Consider the following 19,249-nt stretch of genomic DNA (forward strand, 5'->3'; position numbering starts at 1 on the left):
TAAAAAAAAAAAAAAAAAGTCTGAGAACATGTAAACCCAGTAATTTGAGGAATCCAGGAGCATAAGTCCTGTTTTGCTAACAGTGAGCTTCACAAAAAAAAATCCATAAAAATACATTCATAACATCATAGTGTTTATGCAGCTGCATCAGAAAACCTCATAGTGGATAATCCATGACAGAAAGTTCTGATGTGGCTCAAGACAAAGCAGCAGCAGCACTCAGTAGCAAGAATTCAATTATTTTAAAATGTAAAAAAACACACACACATACACACAAAAACAAACACCACAATAGAGAACACATTTGAATGAACACTGAAAATTAATGAAAAGCTGCTGTTACAATAGAGTTATTGCTAAATGCTTTCAATTCTCACCTGTTTTATTTGAGCCTCCTTTATTCTAAGATGCGTAAAGTAATTAAATAAAGTGATTAAAGTTGGCATAGGTTCCTTTGGGGAAATAAACAGATTTTTAAGAATGGATATACAGTTTCTCCCTTTGACATGAATTTCCCATGTTAGTCCTTTGTCCTTTATTGATGCTATTAGCAAGGTCTTAAACAAAATATCTCAAGTGAAGCAGAATATTCCCAGAACATACTAAGGCAACACAAGTCATCTGTGGATATATATCTGTATTCAGTAGGAATGTTTCCACACCCTCACACCTCCAAGGGCATTTTTCAGCTGCACATCTGCATTTCTTTGCTGGAAACAGCCAATACTCCAGCCAGATTCAGTACCTTACTGTGCTAGGTGTCATACGAACATATACTTAACTATTGTTTCTGCACCCAGCTCAGTCTCAATTTAAGACCCCTTTCCATAGTATCTAAGTATCTTTCCAACATTTTAAGATCTGATATTGTAAGAATTTGTCCACCAGTTCAACAATTTAGGAACCCATCTGCACCTATTTTCTGTGTTCTGCCTGGTATTAGAAATCCTGTGTCAGAGCAAACACTTCATGTTGAACGTGGGGTTTGTCCTCTCTGTTGTCATTTTAGATTCAGAGTGAGCTTAAGTACAAGGATGACACAAGATTATGATATTCTGTTCACATGGCATCTTATTTAGACTGGTAGCTGACTTTCCTTCCCAGCATTGGCATTCCAAGCCTGATTCTATTAACAGGGAAGAACAGTCAGCTAGTGAGAATCTCTATACCAAAAAAGGCACCATATGCCAAGGGAAACTTCAGATTATAAAAGAAAGCATTTTCACTGGCAGTATGAGAGAATAAATGCCAGATATGGAAACAAGGTTTCAAGAGAGAACAGACACTGTGTGCTCTGTGCAGGAGTCCATATGCATGAGAAAAGACAGAGAAAAAGAAGCTAAAGCAACTTAAAATACTTTGACTAAATGTTGCTCTTGAGCAATGTCTATTCACACAGACAACTCTATTGCTTTCCAGATCCAAAAATATAGAGAACTGTACATTTCTTCCATAGCTTAAAAATAAAAACCAATTGTGTCATGAACATTTTCAAAGCTTATTTTTCTTATTTTAGGACTATTACAAGTTGTGGCAAATCAGGCTGCCCACAGTGTTGCAAATATGTACTTAGAGAACTGGAAAATGGAGGGGGCACCAGCACAGTCAGCTGGAAATAAGGTTCCATGTCTGTAAGTTGCCAACCCTGCCATCAGCAAGGCTGGAGCCAGAGACAAGTATCTAGAGATGGTGGCTACACAGCTCCTGGATGTCAGGTTCCAACAGCACTGGTTTGCAGAATATATGCCAGTGGGAACTCTTACAGAGACTGTGAGTCTTACACTAATTTTATCAGAAGTTGAGATTCATTCTTCTTTACAGGATCAGGCCTCTGTCTTTTGAGAAACAGCTCAGGGAGATCTCGAGCACCAAAATGCAATCGGATCAGGAGTTGCAGCTAAAACTAGCCTGAAATTGAGTTATTTCTCATGATGAAGAGAGAAGCAGCTGCTTTGGGCTGGGAGGGCTAGGTATCAACAAGAAATTGATCTCTGGGAACTCTTCTTCTGGGACTACGGATGAGGGAATTCATTTGTACTTAGCAGTAAATTCTCAGTTACTCTTCTTACAAAGCTCTCTGCAAACACATGCATGTTCACAAAGACCCTGGTTCAGTGCCTTTGCCAGGCAGCATCTGTACCCCAAGGCCCTTGTCCTTCTTTGTGTGCACAGGCATGTGGGATGGGCTAAGGATGAAAGTAAAGTGTTTAAATGAGCCTCACTTAGACCTTCCGTCAAATGTCTCTGCAGAAGACACTAAGCTTATTGACTCCTTTTATTGTGGAAGTCTTAGGGAGCTTACCTCAGGTCTAACAACAACCCCTGTGTTCAAAATCTCCAGGAAAGCTCCTTACTGCGATGCTCACTCGCTGTGCTCTTGTGATAGCTGTGGTGTAAGTACTTAGGTGGAAAATCCAGGACATGCTGAGTTCTGCGCGCCAGTGTGGCATTCATGTAACTTAAATGAAATCTAAATCCTATGCAAAAATCCACGTCTAATCCATACTTATTATGCCTGTGCAATTATTACTGTTAACTGTTAAATACCATTCATTCAATAACAAACCCTTCCACACTGAAACAGCACGGAGGGCACATATACTTCTTAGTGCAATACACTATGAATGTGCTCTCGTTATTAATCCTGACTCTGTTCTTTCCCCTCTTAATATGCTTCCTGCCTCCTCCCCAGTCCTAATCAACCACCTTCCCAGAACCCATTCGCCTGGTATTTATTTCACATATGACAGCTCCCACCATCACCTTCTCAGTACTTTTCTCCTTGGTTTCTCAGTCTCATTCCCTGGGACACATCCCCCTTACAGTAATTTCTAAGCCCACATTTCACACGAAATCTTGGAGGTAATTGCGTATATGGCACATAGAACAGATAAAAGAGAGCGAGTGCTTCCAGCAGTGAAATAAGAGAGGGGAAATGGTGCTTCACTAAATGAATTTTATCTCAGTCAGAGGAGTCTGTCCCAGGTGTTATGACTTTTAGCATTGCACAAATACTTAAGGGTTAATATGACATGTTGTAAATGGAAAAAACCCATTGCTGCTTATGTATCACTTCCAGGGTCTTTTGACACTGCTAGAAGAAGAAAATGTAGAGGTGATGGAAAATGAGGTAGGAAGTAAAGATGTTGCTGATCTTTTTAATCTTTTTATGCTGCTTTTACAGAAAGTCAGCTAAGACCATTTCTAGGAAATGCTTCCCCACACCGCATCACTTCACTAAAGGAGCAGCTACAATTGCTTTACTTAATGGACTGTAATAAAATAAACTGCCTCCTATTAGCAAGAAGGATCATATCGTCAGATTTGTAATGCGTTTTATTACAGAACATACAGCATCAGAATTTTTAAGTGCAGTAAAAAGGGAAGTAACGTATGAAACAGTTAAAGTGAATATGTATCACACAATCATAAATGTGATGTAACACACAATCACAAATACACTGATGGTTTCCTTTCTCTTAAACAGCAAGATGTCAATGTTCCTTTCTTAAACCCTTCTTTTTTTTCCCCCCCTAAACCACAGGGCATATTTCTACATTTTGCAAGCCATTATTCCATCAAAGTTATCCTGCATGATTTTAGACCAAGAGTAGCTTGCACAGCATTCCTTCTTCCTGATGAACATGAACCTTTGACAGGTGTAACCCTCCAATAACAGTGTAAGCATGGTTCAAATACTCAGGTTATATACTTCTTGGATAATCTTCTCTTCCATTGACTTAGCTGTAGAGCTAGAGGTTCTCTGTATTTTTCTAGACTAATTGTATGGTGTTAAGTTAGATTCAGAATCAAGAACTCCTGAATTTCATCTGACACTTCAGAATAAGCATAGAATCATAGAATCATCTAGGTTGAAAAAGATCTTTAAGATCTTCTGTTCCAACCACTAACCTAACACTGCCAAGTCCACCAATAAACCATGTCACTAAGCACCACATGTACGTGTCTTTTAAATACATCCAAGGATGGTGACTTAACCACTTCCCTGGGCAGCCTGTTCCAATGCCTGGCACCCCTTTCTGTGAACAAATTTTTCCTAATATCCAATCTAAACCTCCCCTGGTGAAACTTGAGGCCATTTCCACTTGTCCTGTCTCTTGTTACGCAAGAGAAGAGAGCAGCAACCACACATGATAGGGTATATTGTGCTCCTGTTTAAAATCAATAGAACTTTCCACAATACTTTAATTCGGAATGGGAATAGGACATTGGACAGGAGTCTAGCACAGCTGGTGTATCTGTGATTTTCCACCTTCCAAAACCAAATGTCTCATAATTTATTTCACTAAATGGATCCTGAGTTTAATAGCACCTGTCCAGTGGAATAACATATCGGTTCCCTTATTTAAGGAGACTGGACGGAGGCAGAGACCTGAAGCAGCACTGTGTGTGAGAAGGGAAGGATTCGGGATGCAGCGAGTGCTTCTTGGTACCATTCTCACTGCCCACACCTGCACAGGGAGTGGGATGCAGGAGAATCGCTGCAGCTCTTATTCCACCCTATTTCCCCTCAACCCTTTTGTGTATTCCTCCCATTCTCCAAACTTGCCTTCAATCACATGAACTTTGCATTGTTATCACATCCTTATCACTCTTGCACTCCCTGAAATCTTCCCATCATTCCAAGCTGGTCACTTCACCTGGAAAATGGGAGCAGCAGCTGCTGTGGGGAAGGAGCTGTGTCCCCTGCTCTCCCATGCTGCAGCCACCGCAGAGCAGCGGCACCACAGCAGTGACCAGCATGGCTTCCCACAGCCTGTTCCACAGGGAAAATCACAGGCAATGCTGTGTTTTTCAAAGGGAAACTTCAGTACGGATGAGGCGGATGATTTTGACTGCAAGCCCTCTACTTCACCGCTCCTTGAAGAGTAGATGTGGCCTGTGGTTTACCACTAGATTTTCTACAAAGTTGGCCATATCCAGATAAAATGTTTCTCCCACCACAAACTTCCAGTGAAATTCACTCATGGCATTTTCTAGCTACATTGCCATCTTTTGGAGTTTGCCTTTGTGTTATGGACTCTGTAGAAAGTCAGGAAGAAAAAGCGGAGGTGAGGACAGAGACAACATGCAGGGTGTCCTCTTGCCTCCCATTAGAGCCTGACCCCAATGATATTACAGCAGCTGGCTCTTTCTTTGCTCTGATGTTCCAAGTTTGCAAGAGGGAACTTTGGTTCAGTCCAGCTGATGACTATAGTGTTTATACTTAATGTGGACAATGACGATTACATCATGATAACTGTTTTTCATTCACATACATGCCAGGGTAGTAAAACTGATATGGAACCAACCCAGAATGATGGGGAAATTCCTACAAAAGTCAAGTTGAGTGTCAGTTACAAATAATTCCTGGAAGAGCTGGTAAGTGCAGAGTGGAAGGATAGTTTTTTGTCCTTTTTTTGGTATTTATTCAAGTGCAAAACGTGTGGACTCTTCCTGAATTCTTCTCCCTGTCCAGATTTCAACCAATTAACATTTCTCAGATAGTTCTAATAGTTGGATCTATGCTGATTGTGCTTTTTTTGTTTTAAACAATACCCAGTTTAGACAAGACTACATTTTACCATGTTACTAATGGCTAAAAGTATTCTCCCTGTTACCCGGTAAAAATACAGTGAAAGCTCAGTTCTGATTTCAACATTATATATATACATGTCTACATACAAATGTATACTGGTTGGTGAGGAATGAATTTGTTGAGCAGTGAGTGTCAGGGCTGCACTGACGTCTGAAATGTGTTATTTATCAGCAGATCATCCCAGCCAGCACCACACAGCATGTGAGCTTCCTCCTACCCCTCTGCCAAAGCTCCCCATGACTGACCCACCCCCAGCCTTCAGCTTCAAGGAACTTTCAGTCTCCATCTGGGAATTCAATCTCACTGCACTGCTTGTGCCTATGCAATAGCCCAACTTTTCCTTTCCCTCGATCTCAACATGGCAAAATAAAATCCAAAGGGCCTGACTTGGAGACGAAGGTTCTCCATAGAGAGTTCTGCTCGCTCCCACTGATTTGAGTGGGAGCAGCCCAGGGTGTTACTGCCACTCCGTCCTTTAATTTTGCCAGTAATATGAGTTGCTGAATGCACAACTATACAGGCCTTCTGTAAGTTTTAGTACCTGTAATCTGAATCATTCATGTGTCCAGCCAGTGATTGTCATTTATAAATATTCCAATAGAGGGAATCTCTGAAGGAAAAAAAATTAACTGATTTGCTTTGAACATCTGGTATTTTAATACCAAGGGGTCCAAAATTAACCTACCTTAAAATGCTGTGTGTTTTTACTTCTTGTGTCCCCCCCATTTTTTTCTCTCCTATCTTTAAGAATTTTTTAGGCAATGAGGACACACAAAATTTTTAAAAACAGAAGTGTCCAGAAAATGGAAAATCCTAGTCCATTTTCTCCTTAATAGAACAGCTTTCCTAAAATATCACTCGATGAGTACACAGAGGTATTTTAAAAGGCCCTGAAACTGTATTTATATTCAGAATTTAACGTTGGAGTTTGAGCTTTCACAGGGTATTAGAGTTGCCATTTGATTAGCACTAAATGACATATCCAGGTTATAGGGAAAGAGCTGTGCCTCCCCCCAGGAGATGAAGACCATCCTGGCTTTGCTACCGTACCTAATTGTAGAGGGTAAAGTTCAACTGAGCAAATGGAGGTACCAGGAAACTTTAAAATTCAATACACAGACACACTGTGGTAGATATTTATACAGTGGAGACAGTGCTCAGACTGGATTTAGCGCCGAACATTTTACAAGACAAGTACTTTCCAGCCTGAGATGGTCAGACTACTTCAAAGAGATCTGCAAAAGGCAGCTAAGGAGAATAAGCACATCCATATTTTACATCAGTCTACATGTGAGGAATGTGAAGTAAAAGGGTCTGCAGCCTTCCCTGGAAGAATTTTAGGAGTCACAAACTGAAAAGATTAAATAAATTGATTTGAGAATATAAAACAACAAAATATTTTCTATCTTTGGGAAAATGTAATAGCAAGCAGAGAGACTCTGAGAAGCCGAAGCAAGACTGTGTGTTTCGTTTAGTGAGGTAAGTGAATAAGAGATATCAAGAAGATTAAAATGCCAGTTTTGTCAATCAGGAATTGCTCAAGATTGGCAGTGTTAAAAGGCAGGAAATCACATTCTCACTGCTTCTTCCTTCACCTCAAATGTTTCATTTGGCTGCTGACTTGCCTAAACCTTACTATTAAAAACCTCAGAATAGCTCATGCCAAAGAACCTAGTTGTCACAATGCTCAGACATGCATCACACCATCTTTTTTTTGCCTTTTCAGGAGATAAAAAAGAAAAATATATTGGAAACTTCCTTCAACACTACAGAACAGTGCTTAGCAACAAGAACTCAGACAGTTACTTCAGCTCTCAACTTATAACATCAATAATAATAATGGTAATTTGCTAAATAATAATAATAATTTGCTAGTAATATTAGCAAATAATAATGATAAAGAAAATTAAAAATTATGTTAGAAAGCATCGGTCATCTGAATAATCCCAAAGAAACTGAAGTACTGACTGGAAAACAGCCACCATTGGGAAGGCCAACAGTGAGTGACCTCCTTACAGCAAGTGACACACAAAGAAAGGGAGAAGAAGAAAAAATGTTAGCATTTGAAAGAAAAACTCTGCTCTTATGCATTCTTGAGTGATGCTGCAGTGACACTCATTTTAGAAGGACTCATATGAATTCAAGGTTTTCTCAATAAGAGGATTGATTATACAATGATGGAGTCTTTTAAGTCCTAGCATCCCTTAGAGATATCTAGTACATGCATTGAAAACCAATGTCTTGTGTCTTGCTGTGCACTGCCGAAGATTATATTTGTTTCAGCAATGTGTTTCTCAATGAAGTTTCAAAAACAATAGAAAAACAATCTTCATTGAGATCACCCTGCAGACGAGGTCTGCATTTCTTTTGTTATTCCAGGCAGACACATTAGTGAAACAACTGGATCATACGGTAAGTGGAGAAGATTCAGAGGTTAGTGCTTTTGATGGATATGCAAGCTAGATAAACATATGAGTCTGAGATCTCAGTGCCTCTCACTGAGAATACCCTGCTTCTGTAGCCTAGAAATGTGCAGCAAAGACTTCTCATGAAACCACCTAACTCGACGGCAAGCACTTCTGTGTTAAGAGAGCAAGACTGACAAGACTTTAGCACAACACAGTTTTCTAAAATAAATTCACCAAAATGAGTACCTGCATATACTTCCAGAGGCAAACAGCAGATGAATATTAGAAGTAGTAGGAAGCCTGCTTTTTGTGTGTTACTGAAATTCAGAGCTGGCAAGACATGCTTAGGGAACTGTTTGGCTTTTAGCCAGTCTTTTTAACAAACATCACAGGCTTCTATGAAGCTCCAGGTTCCTGAATGAGAATCTTCTGAAGAGGCAGGGAAGGGGATGTAACTCTGCAGTGATAACTCACACCTATGCAACTGCAGCTGCCTAAAGCCATGTTATTTACCAGGGCTTCTGCTGCCCTGCATTCTTTTGTATACTGTAGTTCATTCTGAGACACTCTATGTGCTTTTCAGGCTGATATGCTGCATTACAAAATGTCTAAGAAATATGAAATTGCCATGTAGTCTCTATGGAATAATTTAACATTAAGTATTTCTCAAATAAGGTCTTATGCTGGTGAACAGGATCTTGGCCACTGGCTCATTGTCAGGTATGAATTCAAATGCTGTCCTGATGTGTGTTTAATGCAAAACAGCCACAGCGAGTTTTGTGTGCTGCCCTCATTTCAGAATACTTTCTCTTGGTCTGTTTATATGTTTAACCCAAACACAGTCTCAGATCTCATGCTGTGGGAACTAAGTGGCCGTGTCCTTGCCACAAAGTTCCATTGCTAAAGATTTTACCAGTTGCAAATCCTATTGTGATTTCCTAGGAAAGGGAAACTCAAAATGTTGTTTGAGATAATAATTAGGAGAATTTAAACTACAAATTTCCCATAGACTCACAAGAAGTGCAAACAATAATCATAGTGAATCAAACTCCAAAAAAATTCTTCTTTAGGTGTTGTGACATGTAGATAAATACATTCATAAGCTTAGTAAAAGAAAATTGAAGGAAAAGCCTGATTCTTGTGCTAATGTCTACCAAACGTACCCATTGTGACACAAGAAAGTAGATTAACTTTCATCAAAAGTGACACAGACAAGTTGTTCTTGGATATCATTATGCCTGCTACATGCAACTATTAGTTCAGTGAATTTGATTTATGAGTCATATGAAGTGGCAACATGACACTTACACCTGTGATGAAATCCTCATGTTGTTAACTATAGCAAAAATGGTCACAGTGTCCTTGTGACAAAGTCTTGCTTAAAGTGTGAAAGGAACAGGTTATTTCCTACCTTCTCAGCATCTTGCTCAAAAAGCCGGAGTTGAAAGCACTGGTCCAGTTTCAACTTGCGGACATGCCACATCTGATGCAAGTGTTGCCGGGTAGAATGCAGCTTGTCTAAAAGGCTGGTGATCTTTGGCACAAGACTTTGAAAATCTGCACTTCCAGGAATGCAGTTCCTACCAGAAAAACCATCACTGCATCTTATGCATTGTAATAACCTCTGACCCTCACGATCCAGTTCTTCCACGGGAGCTTTAATTACTTTTTTCTTAAGCTGCGTATGCTCATCAATCAGCCTTCTTGAGCCTTCAACATCGACTGGAAACTCCTTCCTGGCCAACATTTCCTGGAGATCCTCCAGCCTTGAGAGTAAATGGATGGCACTGTTGAAAAACTCTTCCAAGGAGACACGCAATTCTATCCATTCGTCGTGGTTGTAATCCAAGGATCCTTCAAACTCATCTGTCAGTTGAGAGGGATCTACGAGTTTCGCCAGGCCTTCCACAGATACCATACTTGTCTAAGAGAGGGGAAATTAGAGCATTTGAATCAGTGACTGTCTAACCAGAAATAACAGTACAATCCATAAATAGCACGAAGGGATTATTTTCCTCATCAATGCATAACTGAAGGAGCATTCTAAAAGATGCTGAGGACTACGTTTAATTTTGATTAATTAGTTGGATTAAAAACTTTTCTATTAATGGCACTGATTCATTTATTTATTAAAAGACATGGAATTTACTGGAATAATGTCTACCTTTTCCAGATGGCATATCAAAAACTTAAAATGCTTCTTCCTTAGATAATTTTAATTCAGATGAACACCAATGGCTTCTTACTGCAAGTGTTGGATTCCAGATATTATTGTTCACTAAACAGATATTTGATATTACAGGTATTCTGCTACTTGTGTTACACTCAAGGTAATTAGTGGCTATACAGCAAAAATAGCTTTAGGCATGTGAACTGAAGCAGGTATTGTTACCTGCCAAAACACAGAATACGCTGGATTTTTTCTCCAGATTATTCCAGTTAGCTTTTACCACAGGCAGATCTCTTTGATATGTGTAATCTCTAATGTAATTAAGTCAAAATCAATGTAAAAGTGAAATGTCATTAGAGTATTAAGAATTAGAATTTCTTGCTAATAGAAAGTACTGCTCATGAATCATACACATTCAATGAGAGATAGTTTTAATTCATTCTGATTCAGTAATGTCAGAGTTAGAGAAACACACTGGGTGCCCAGAAAGGAAATTACAGTTTAAGGACACAAAACCTGATGGCTGTTCCTATTTATTTTAGAATTTTTTTTAATTTTTTTTTCTGAAATACGAGCATAGGGTTTCATATTTTACTAGAGATTTTCAGTGCTGTCATGTTAACACCCGTGTTGGCAGCAGTTAAAGGCTTGTGATTTTTATCAGTGACTGCACATCTATCCCCTAAAGATCAGGCCACTAAAGAATGTCAGAGTTTGTGCTCTTCAGAAGTGGAGGCACCCAATAATCACAGCAATCTTGTAAAAGTCATCTACAAAGAAAAATACCTCAAGTCCATTATGCTGATTTATGTCCAAAATAGCAGGCTGCCCACTGGTTTAAAGTTAATAATAGGCTTTTCTTCCAATTTGTATACATCTAAAAGTATCAGGTATTCTACAATGTATTAAAATTGGGATTGTATTGAACTTACGCTCAGCAGAAAGATTATTTTAAAACTTCTTTGCAATGTTCCTTGCTTTGGGGAAGGGGAATGACAAACAATGGGAAGCTAAGTATGTAGCTTCAGGGAGATTTCAAATTTCTAAACCTCTTGACCTGGACACTGACCCATTGAAGATAGTTCAGTTTAGAGTACAACTGCCTGTCAAGAAAAGTCTTCTCTTCATGGCTAATACCTGGACACTCCCCCTGCAGTATGTCAAGCTAATGTAAGCACTGCTCTTCTTATGGAAATAATTTGACAAGATGGTATAGCAGAAAGGCTTTTCATTTGATGACTTCTGCAGCTAATTTCTTTGCTCAGATTTGTTTCTCTAAGGAGTTCTTGAAACTCCTATGAAAACAACCTTAGTTAGGCAGGTAGGTAGCAAGATAAAGTAACTGTCTTTCAGGCATCACCCATGTTTTAAAAATCCCTTTGAAAGGCATTGCCCACTACTTAAACTCTTTCAGAAAGAGAAATAAAATAATTTTGAAGGCAACTCTGAATTAATGCTAACTAAGCTGCCTGGTTCATTCTTCAGAGTGACAGGAAGCTTTGGATTCCACATACATCAACCAAACATCTTTGTGTGATGATCTGAGGGTGTGCTTCATTCTCTGGACTGTGACACAGAATCATTCTGTCAAAGCATCACAACAAAAAACCCGGACTGTTACCCTCCACTAAGGGTCATACACTGCCCTGGAACATGCATAATGGTTCAATTAAGCTCAAAAGCAGAATCAAGGAGAAACAAAGGAGGACTGAATGCAACACTACCAAAAATTAAAAACCACATAAAAAACCCTCACCATTGTGGACTTTTTTCTCTCAATCACAGGTCTTGGGATTTTTTTTTCTTAGCTGAGGAAAATTTCTTATTAGAGATAATGCTTTACCATACATCTCTCACGTAGCTCTCACCTCAAAGATGAACTTGGAACTGCCGAAGTTTGTTTTCTGCTTCTGCCAGAAATTATCAGGTTTTATAATCAGGGCAACATGAATCTCAGCAGGAAATGCTTCTTGAAGGGTCTTTAGGAGAGGCTTGATCAAATCCCATTTGGATCCCCGCATATCAATAATAACAGTGAATCCTCGTTTACAAACATCTTCACTGTAGGAATAGAAGCATGTCAAGACAATTACAATTGTGGACAGCTGCACTGACACTTAACTTTTGTTGCTAGCGTTCAGTGCTTCAGAGCAAAGCAAGAAATTATATACTTCAAGATAAAAGGCAAAAGATAGAATAGCATAAAGGCTATATGAATTTTACCATAAATTAAGCTACACGAAATTCAAGTGTGTATATTAGAGTTTAATCTCTAATGTCCCAAATACATATAATTCAAATTTTCACTGAAAACATACTCACTTTCACACAATCAAAAACAGAATCAAAATGTATCTGTGTAGAAGCTACTTACATGTACATACAAGGGATTCTGCTTTCAACATATTGAATTCAATCCATAGCAAAAGCCAACAAGCGGATCCTGTGCCTTAACACCGATGGGCACTCGTGGACTTGTATGGCTTCATTTTGAAAGGCCATTTTAAGAGCTTTTAAAAAATTGTCATTTCCAGAAAAGAGCCCAGCAACCACTCCCTCAAAGGAAGGTCTTTGTGACACAGCATGTGCACTGTTAAAAATGGGGCCTTTTCACCTCCTAATTGATCTTACAAATGTTGCAGGATCTTTGTCAATCTGCAGTCATGCTTTTCTGCTGGGCCATGCTCCTTCTGTCTCAAAAGTTCAAGACAGTTATTTGGCTTGGTTATTGGCAAAGCATGGGGCCCAAAAGTGCCACAGCATTAGCTTGTAAACACGTCTTCCCTTTTTCTTCTTCAGAAGAGAGGAGAAATAACGAAAGGACATGTTAATTCAAGTCAAATCTGGGCAGCTTTCGGCATAGCTTTTCCAGGAGTGTAGTATTGCTCCTCAGAAAAAGGGGTATGACTCAAAAGTGTTATTCCATCTGCAGCATCCAACATTTGATGCAATTTGGGAAGGTTCTACCTCTCTGACTGACCAGCTAATATATCTGCCATGCATGGCATTGAACACTTGAGGACTATGGTGTCTGCTTTAGGCCTCAAGTACTTGCACAAAATGTGAAATTCTCTATCCTCAGTAATATTATTGGTTTGGCAAATTAATAAAATTCACTGGTGATATACTAAAACTGCCAGAATGGTCTACCTACTGATCTAATATACACATATTTTGAAAACAGAAAGGATAGTTGAGAAAGAAGAGAAACATAGTGAAACATTAACATCTTTTATATAACTAATGCAACAGTGAGGTACAGAACAAGAAATCTTCTTTAATATATGAATATAACACCCTTGACCTTTCTGCAAATTGGCCACCACCATAAATAAGATCAATATTGTAGATATACAGTCGTACATAAGACAATTTGAAATAGCAGGTGTTGCTGTCATTTGAATTAACCCAAAATATGCCAGGGACAGATACTATTAAACATGGTTGTAATGGTTGTAAGACTCTGTTTAGCCTTTACACGCTCAGTGGATTGTTTTCACTATACTGTACCTCTTTAAATCCTTAAAGCACTGTCTCTGCTAATAAAATCCAGCTCCTACATATATAACTGAAAACAACTCTATAAAGCTTGCAACTAGGTTTCTGGGCTGGAACAAGAGCAGGGGTGTCCTTCATCGGAGGCACACTAGATTAATATATGCAACAAAATTCCTTGGTGACCTTACCAGTATCTAGAAAGGCTTGTGCACAGATGGGCCACCGCATGGAAGAGGGGATTTTGCAGTGTTAAGCGAGTTTGTTAACTTGAACAGTCTACACTTAGCGTCAGGAAGGAGCAAAGCCAAAAACCTTGATCCTAGGCTTTACCATAATTAGCACATCCAGAGCACACTGCATATAACACTCAGTGCAAAGAAAAACTAAGGAGACCAGGCACTTCCAAACACTGTCAGGAGTATAGATAATTTTATTCTCCTTTTACCTACTGCTGAAAGGTCAGACATCTGATCCTTCCACACTAATGCCAAAAAGGGCTGTAAAAGAAGCTTTGTTGGTGGTGCTACTGCCTCTTGCCCTTTGGAACGAGAGCTGAGACAAAGAATCAAATCAGAAAGGGATGAACAAAAGGGGCTTTGTGTTTTGGTTTTTCTTCTTGCAAAGCTTTATGGGGTCTTCAGTAACTTCTGCCAAGTAACCAATCCCTGTTATACTGAAATGACTTTTCCAAGGACTGATTTTTCTTCAAACACTTGATAAAGAGATCCAGAAGCCATATGGCACATGGGGAGCCCCAAGAGTAGACACAGTAATACGTAAGTGCAACCCGTCTTTTCTTAACTAGCTAACTAAATAAAATAAATAACCCCACACTGCAACCACAGCAAGGCATAACTAATACTAACTTCATTCCATCTCCCTGTGGCTGCTGTCAACCTGATGACTTACCATATCTGATCTAAAACAATAATTTAGTACTTACCAATGAACAACAGAAAAACCTGTTTCAGTAAGCAGAAGAGGAATGTCCTGGGGGACTTAAGTCTTCCATTTCTGAACCTGAGCTAAAGTCTGAGACCCAAACAGCACCAAAATCAGACTCTGCTCCCAACTTCAGAGTGTAGGCAGTGTGATATCATCTTGACACTTACAGTTGCACACCACCATGACTGGAATTTCAGCCTGTAGTAAGACATACACCAGATAGGGAACCAAGAGATGTAACTATGGGCTGGATCCTGTGTTTAACGAAGGTGTACAGTCTCCCTGGACTTTGGAGTTGTAGAGAAGCAGTAGTGGGAGCACATGATACTGCTGTCCATTCCTGTCAGCACACCACGTCTAAGCATGCATGTGTGAAAAAATACTCCGCAACACCCTAAATCCCTACTTTCGGGTTCGTGGAGACTTCACAGTATGTTTTCAGTGGAGCAACAATGAGTAATGATTCACAGCTTTTTCTAGTGGACATAGGAGAACAGCCACAGCCCCTGCGGGACAGGCTGGGATATCAGCCCGTTGCTAGGGGTCAGGATGCTTCCTGTTTCTTATATGGATGGTATGTACTACTCATTTTGAGCAAATCTAACTCTGTTTCAAGAATACTTGCACAGTCCCGCAGAAGTGGCTCTGCTTGCAATTGTTTTCTTCAGTGAGATGAATGGTACTAACCTGTAATAAGACCTGTGGGTCTGTTGTCTGTTTTACAGAATTTGTTCTCCCTGGCACAGTGATAATTCCACAGGCCCTTCTCTGACTCTTTGCACAAAATTAGCATCTGTTTTCTACACCCACTTGTGATAAACTATTATTTAATGGTGTTTAAACTGTTGCAAGTCAGAAAGCTGTCTGCTCATTATTTCTACTTTCAGTTGCCGAGCACGCTGTGGAGAAGACTGCCTTTGAGAGCACTTATACTATTCAAGCAGGCAGACAGATACTCGTCAGATACTAATACCACTGAGAAAGAAGAGGGAGATAAGAAAATTATTTAGATTGTGAGCTCGTCAGGGCAGGGACAATCTGCCATACTGTGTTTGTATACGGAGCCTGCCTTGGTGAAGGATTCTAGGTACCTATAGCCATACTACAGTCTTCAGCTTTCTAGGATGAATTCCAAAAAGTTACTCTTCATGATACTATGGATACAAATGCAAAGAATTAAAAACAACGAGTAATAATAGCCTGAAAAAACACAACTGAACATGTATATGAAAGTACAAAAAGCTTACATGAATGTGGGAAGAACTCATAGACAATTTAGTTAAAAAAATCAACCAACCAACCAAACCAACCAACCTTAAAAAGACCAAAACTTAAGTTGCAATATCCAAATATTTACAGCTATTGATAGGGTCCTAAAAAAGTTGGCCTTATGTAGCTATAAGGAAGCTCCCATAAACTCTGGTGAGTCAGAGCAATCTGTGAACATTTGTCATCTATGACAGTCAGTCATTTTTCTTCAGTTACCTCATGTACTGAGGAAATAACCCTAAGTTCCTTTTGAATAGTCTTGCCATGCTCATTAAATTTATTGTTTAAAAGCAACAACTCAACCCCTTCCCAGTTTAGCAATTGATTGGAAAAAGCATCAGTAGCAATCAAGCTTCCTCCACACTGTCCAAGCATGACCTGCCTTACCCCTGGCTCCCAACATGCTACATCAATCCACATATCTATTATGCACAAATACTCGTTTTAGGATGGCAATTATAGTTGATTGTGGTGCTTTTTTTTTTTTTTTTTTTCTGGTATTGATATTGAACTAGAAAGTGAATAAAACACTCAGATCAAGGTATTTGGACAATCCATCAGCCTTTTGACCGTGCTCATCTGGACTAAATTTGCAACGGCGAGCACAAAATATTTGATAGTTGATATGTCATTTCAGTTGCTACGCTGCTTTTAAGCAAAGACAAAGACCAGCTTCTAAGTTTAATAAAACATACCCTAGAATATTTGTGAAAACAATACTTACGACTCGGATTTTTTTTTTTTTTTAAGCATAAAATTGAAACTCGGGGGCAGATGTGATAATTTTGCCAAAATAAATGCTTCTATTTTGGTTTCTAGTGTACTTTCATAGGGTTATTTTCTCAAATTTCCTCCTTAATTCAGGCACATTCTAAATTGTATTTTCTTTGGCAAGAGCTGGCTTGCTGGGTACCAAATGAATTGAAGGACTTCATGCTTTCTGATTAATCTTTCAAATACCTATCATTGATTATGTGTATTTTTCATCCTTACAGTTTGACCAAAGCTTGTGGCATTTAGAAGCTTCAGCACTTGATTAGCTGAAATAATATAATATCTTCCTTCCCATTTTGCAGTCATGAGATAATGATAAAGAAGCACATTTAACACGCCTGCTGGACCACCAAAAGCACAGATCTGGCATGTATGGCATCTCATTCAAAATATGATTTGTTAACAGTGAGAGCAAGATCTCCTTTAAGGAGGGTCAGCATAACCTTGTCAGGAGACACTCTCAGCATAACAAGTAGCTCTACAAGCATCAATTTGTAAGCACAAAATCTGCAGGAACTTAATTATTTCTGAGATCACCATTCCTTTGACAAATGTGGCCGTAGCCAGCCAATTGATTCACAAGCTGAGGATGGAAAAGGCAGAGAAGAAAAATGGGTATGTGAAAGCCCCCAAGCACAGTCTTATCCCAAATGCCTCATTTTATACTGAAGCCAAACTAACTCTCCTGCCTAGTATCCATATTGAAATGTGCCAAGGATCACTTCAGTAACTTACGTGTTAGTATTTTTATCTGTTGCAATTTTTTATTCGTCTTGTCTGTGGTTTGTTTAGTCAGCCTGAGAAAGAAGCTAGATGGGAAGGTTTACAATTAGTGTCACTTAGTTTGGTTCTACATTACCATGTTGAGCCTGACGATCACCATGTCAATAGAAACAGCCGGTCCTCTGTATTCATAGTGTTATTCCTAATACATTTAGAGGATCAGATAAGTAGTTTCTAATAGATCTGTCTGTCACACTCTCTTGAATCAGTACTATTTATTAAAATGTTTTACTTCATTTAATATTGCTCAGCAAAATGTACCTTGCTCATTAACTTAGTTACTGGGTGTGTACCTCAACTTTCCCACCATCAGTCTGAGTTCTCACCCACAACCCCTAGTGACTTTGGCTGTTTGACATGATGGGGCAGGTTGTCTTCTCAAAGGTCCCAGGCCACCTGTGACTGCCAAGCCCCACATCTCCCTTATGTGCTGGTGTACCAGTGATATGTGGAGTGATGCACATCACAAGAGCACCATTACTGTGGAATAACAATTCACAGAAAGCTCCCAGCAGAGAACTTCAGCTACCCCATAGACTGTAGGTAGACAGACTTCATCCTGAATTTTACTTCTTGCATTTTCTAATTTGGTTTAGCGATGCTTTTTTGTAATTAGAGAAGAAACAGTCATCCAGCCTCCATTTCCAATTAATCCTTTCTTCCTTACTGTGACCTAAATTTGTTTCTTCTCTTTCAGCCTGAAAAGAAATCACTCATTCTCACTTTCTTTTTTTTATTAAAAAAAAAAAAAAGAAAGAAACCAAAGCCAGTTTCACACTGGCTGGAGCTGGACATAAAGCAGTGATCTAGAGAAATTTCAGTGACATGTTGTAAAAAGACTTGGAGCCAGTGAGGTCCGGTCAGAGACAAACCTCCTGTCTCTGTTTTCCAGCCACTGCTGTTAAGGGACATGAGGTGTGATTGCGAATGGCACAAGAATGCAGATGTGTGGGCTGCACAATGTCCACATTCCACCCCTGCCTCTGGCCCCATGTCAAGAGGAGGGAACAGAAAGAGAAAAAAAACCCAAGTATTTTGGCAGAAGCCAGATATTGTGCCAGAATGGGTGCTCCTGCTATTATCAAGCAAGTAACTTATTTTGGTATTCAATCTTTACTTCTAAGAAAAATGGTTCTAAAGTCGAAGTAAATCTGTTGTAAAATGATGTAAGCTAGGGAGAACTCAGGCACCAGTTAGGTGTAAGAAAATCTTTACCTAATATCTAACCATGATCCTGTGAGCTCCTGAGAGTTGTTACGAGAGGTGCAGGTCCAAGATGGTGTCTCTGTCACAGTTCAGCAGAATTGCGTGGTGCCACCTTCTACCCAGGTGAAAATCCTCACATACATCCCTACACCCCAGACCAAAACTGGGACACAGAGGTCTGCAGGCATTTGTCCTCCTATTTAATTGAGCATATAGACACTATTTGAGAAGCTTCCTGTCTTCATTCGAATAGTAAAGATATAAAACACAGCTGTGTCCAAGAATGCATGATTGCAGCTGTTAAAGCCAAATCTGGAGGATGAATATTATAATTTTTCACATTCCTATTAAGTTTCTGCTGGTGAATGATGCCTTCATATAAACCCATTTACCCTTTTGTTGTTGCACATCTACTATATTTGGATCAATATCTGGCAGGTCTTCCTTGAAACAGCTGCTGAGATAAGTATGAAATTAATGAGGGTTTTGTTTTTGTTGAAGCAGGGCTCCATTTAAAGATTTGTTACTACAACAAAGAAATATTTGAACAGTAAGTACCATTCAACTCTCTCTTGAGCATTTAAAGTCTTGTATTTG

At 39.3% G+C, this 19,249-nt stretch overlaps 1 protein-coding gene across 11 annotated transcripts in view; it reads right to left on the reverse strand.

Annotated features, from left to right (window-relative positions):
* KALRN (kalirin RhoGEF kinase) overlaps positions 1–19,249 on the reverse strand; it is a 510,474-nt gene that overhangs the window by 296,606 nt on the left and 194,619 nt on the right. For all 11 annotated transcript variants that reach the window (XM_065070486.1, XM_065070487.1, XM_065070491.1 and 8 more), the window contains 2 exons: positions 12,046–12,238; positions 9,419–9,931 (listed from right to left, as the gene is read on the reverse strand). In XM_065070486.1, the coding sequence (XP_064926558.1) occupies positions 9,419–9,931; positions 12,046–12,238 (706 nt within the window). The remainder of the gene's footprint in view (positions 1–9,418; positions 9,932–12,045; positions 12,239–19,249) is intronic.

The sequence above is a fragment of the Columba livia genome, chromosome 7 (genome assembly GCF_036013475.1).
Source record: "Columba livia isolate bColLiv1 breed racing homer chromosome 7, bColLiv1.pat.W.v2, whole genome shotgun sequence".
NCBI lineage: Eukaryota > Metazoa > Chordata > Aves > Columbiformes > Columbidae > Columba > Columba livia.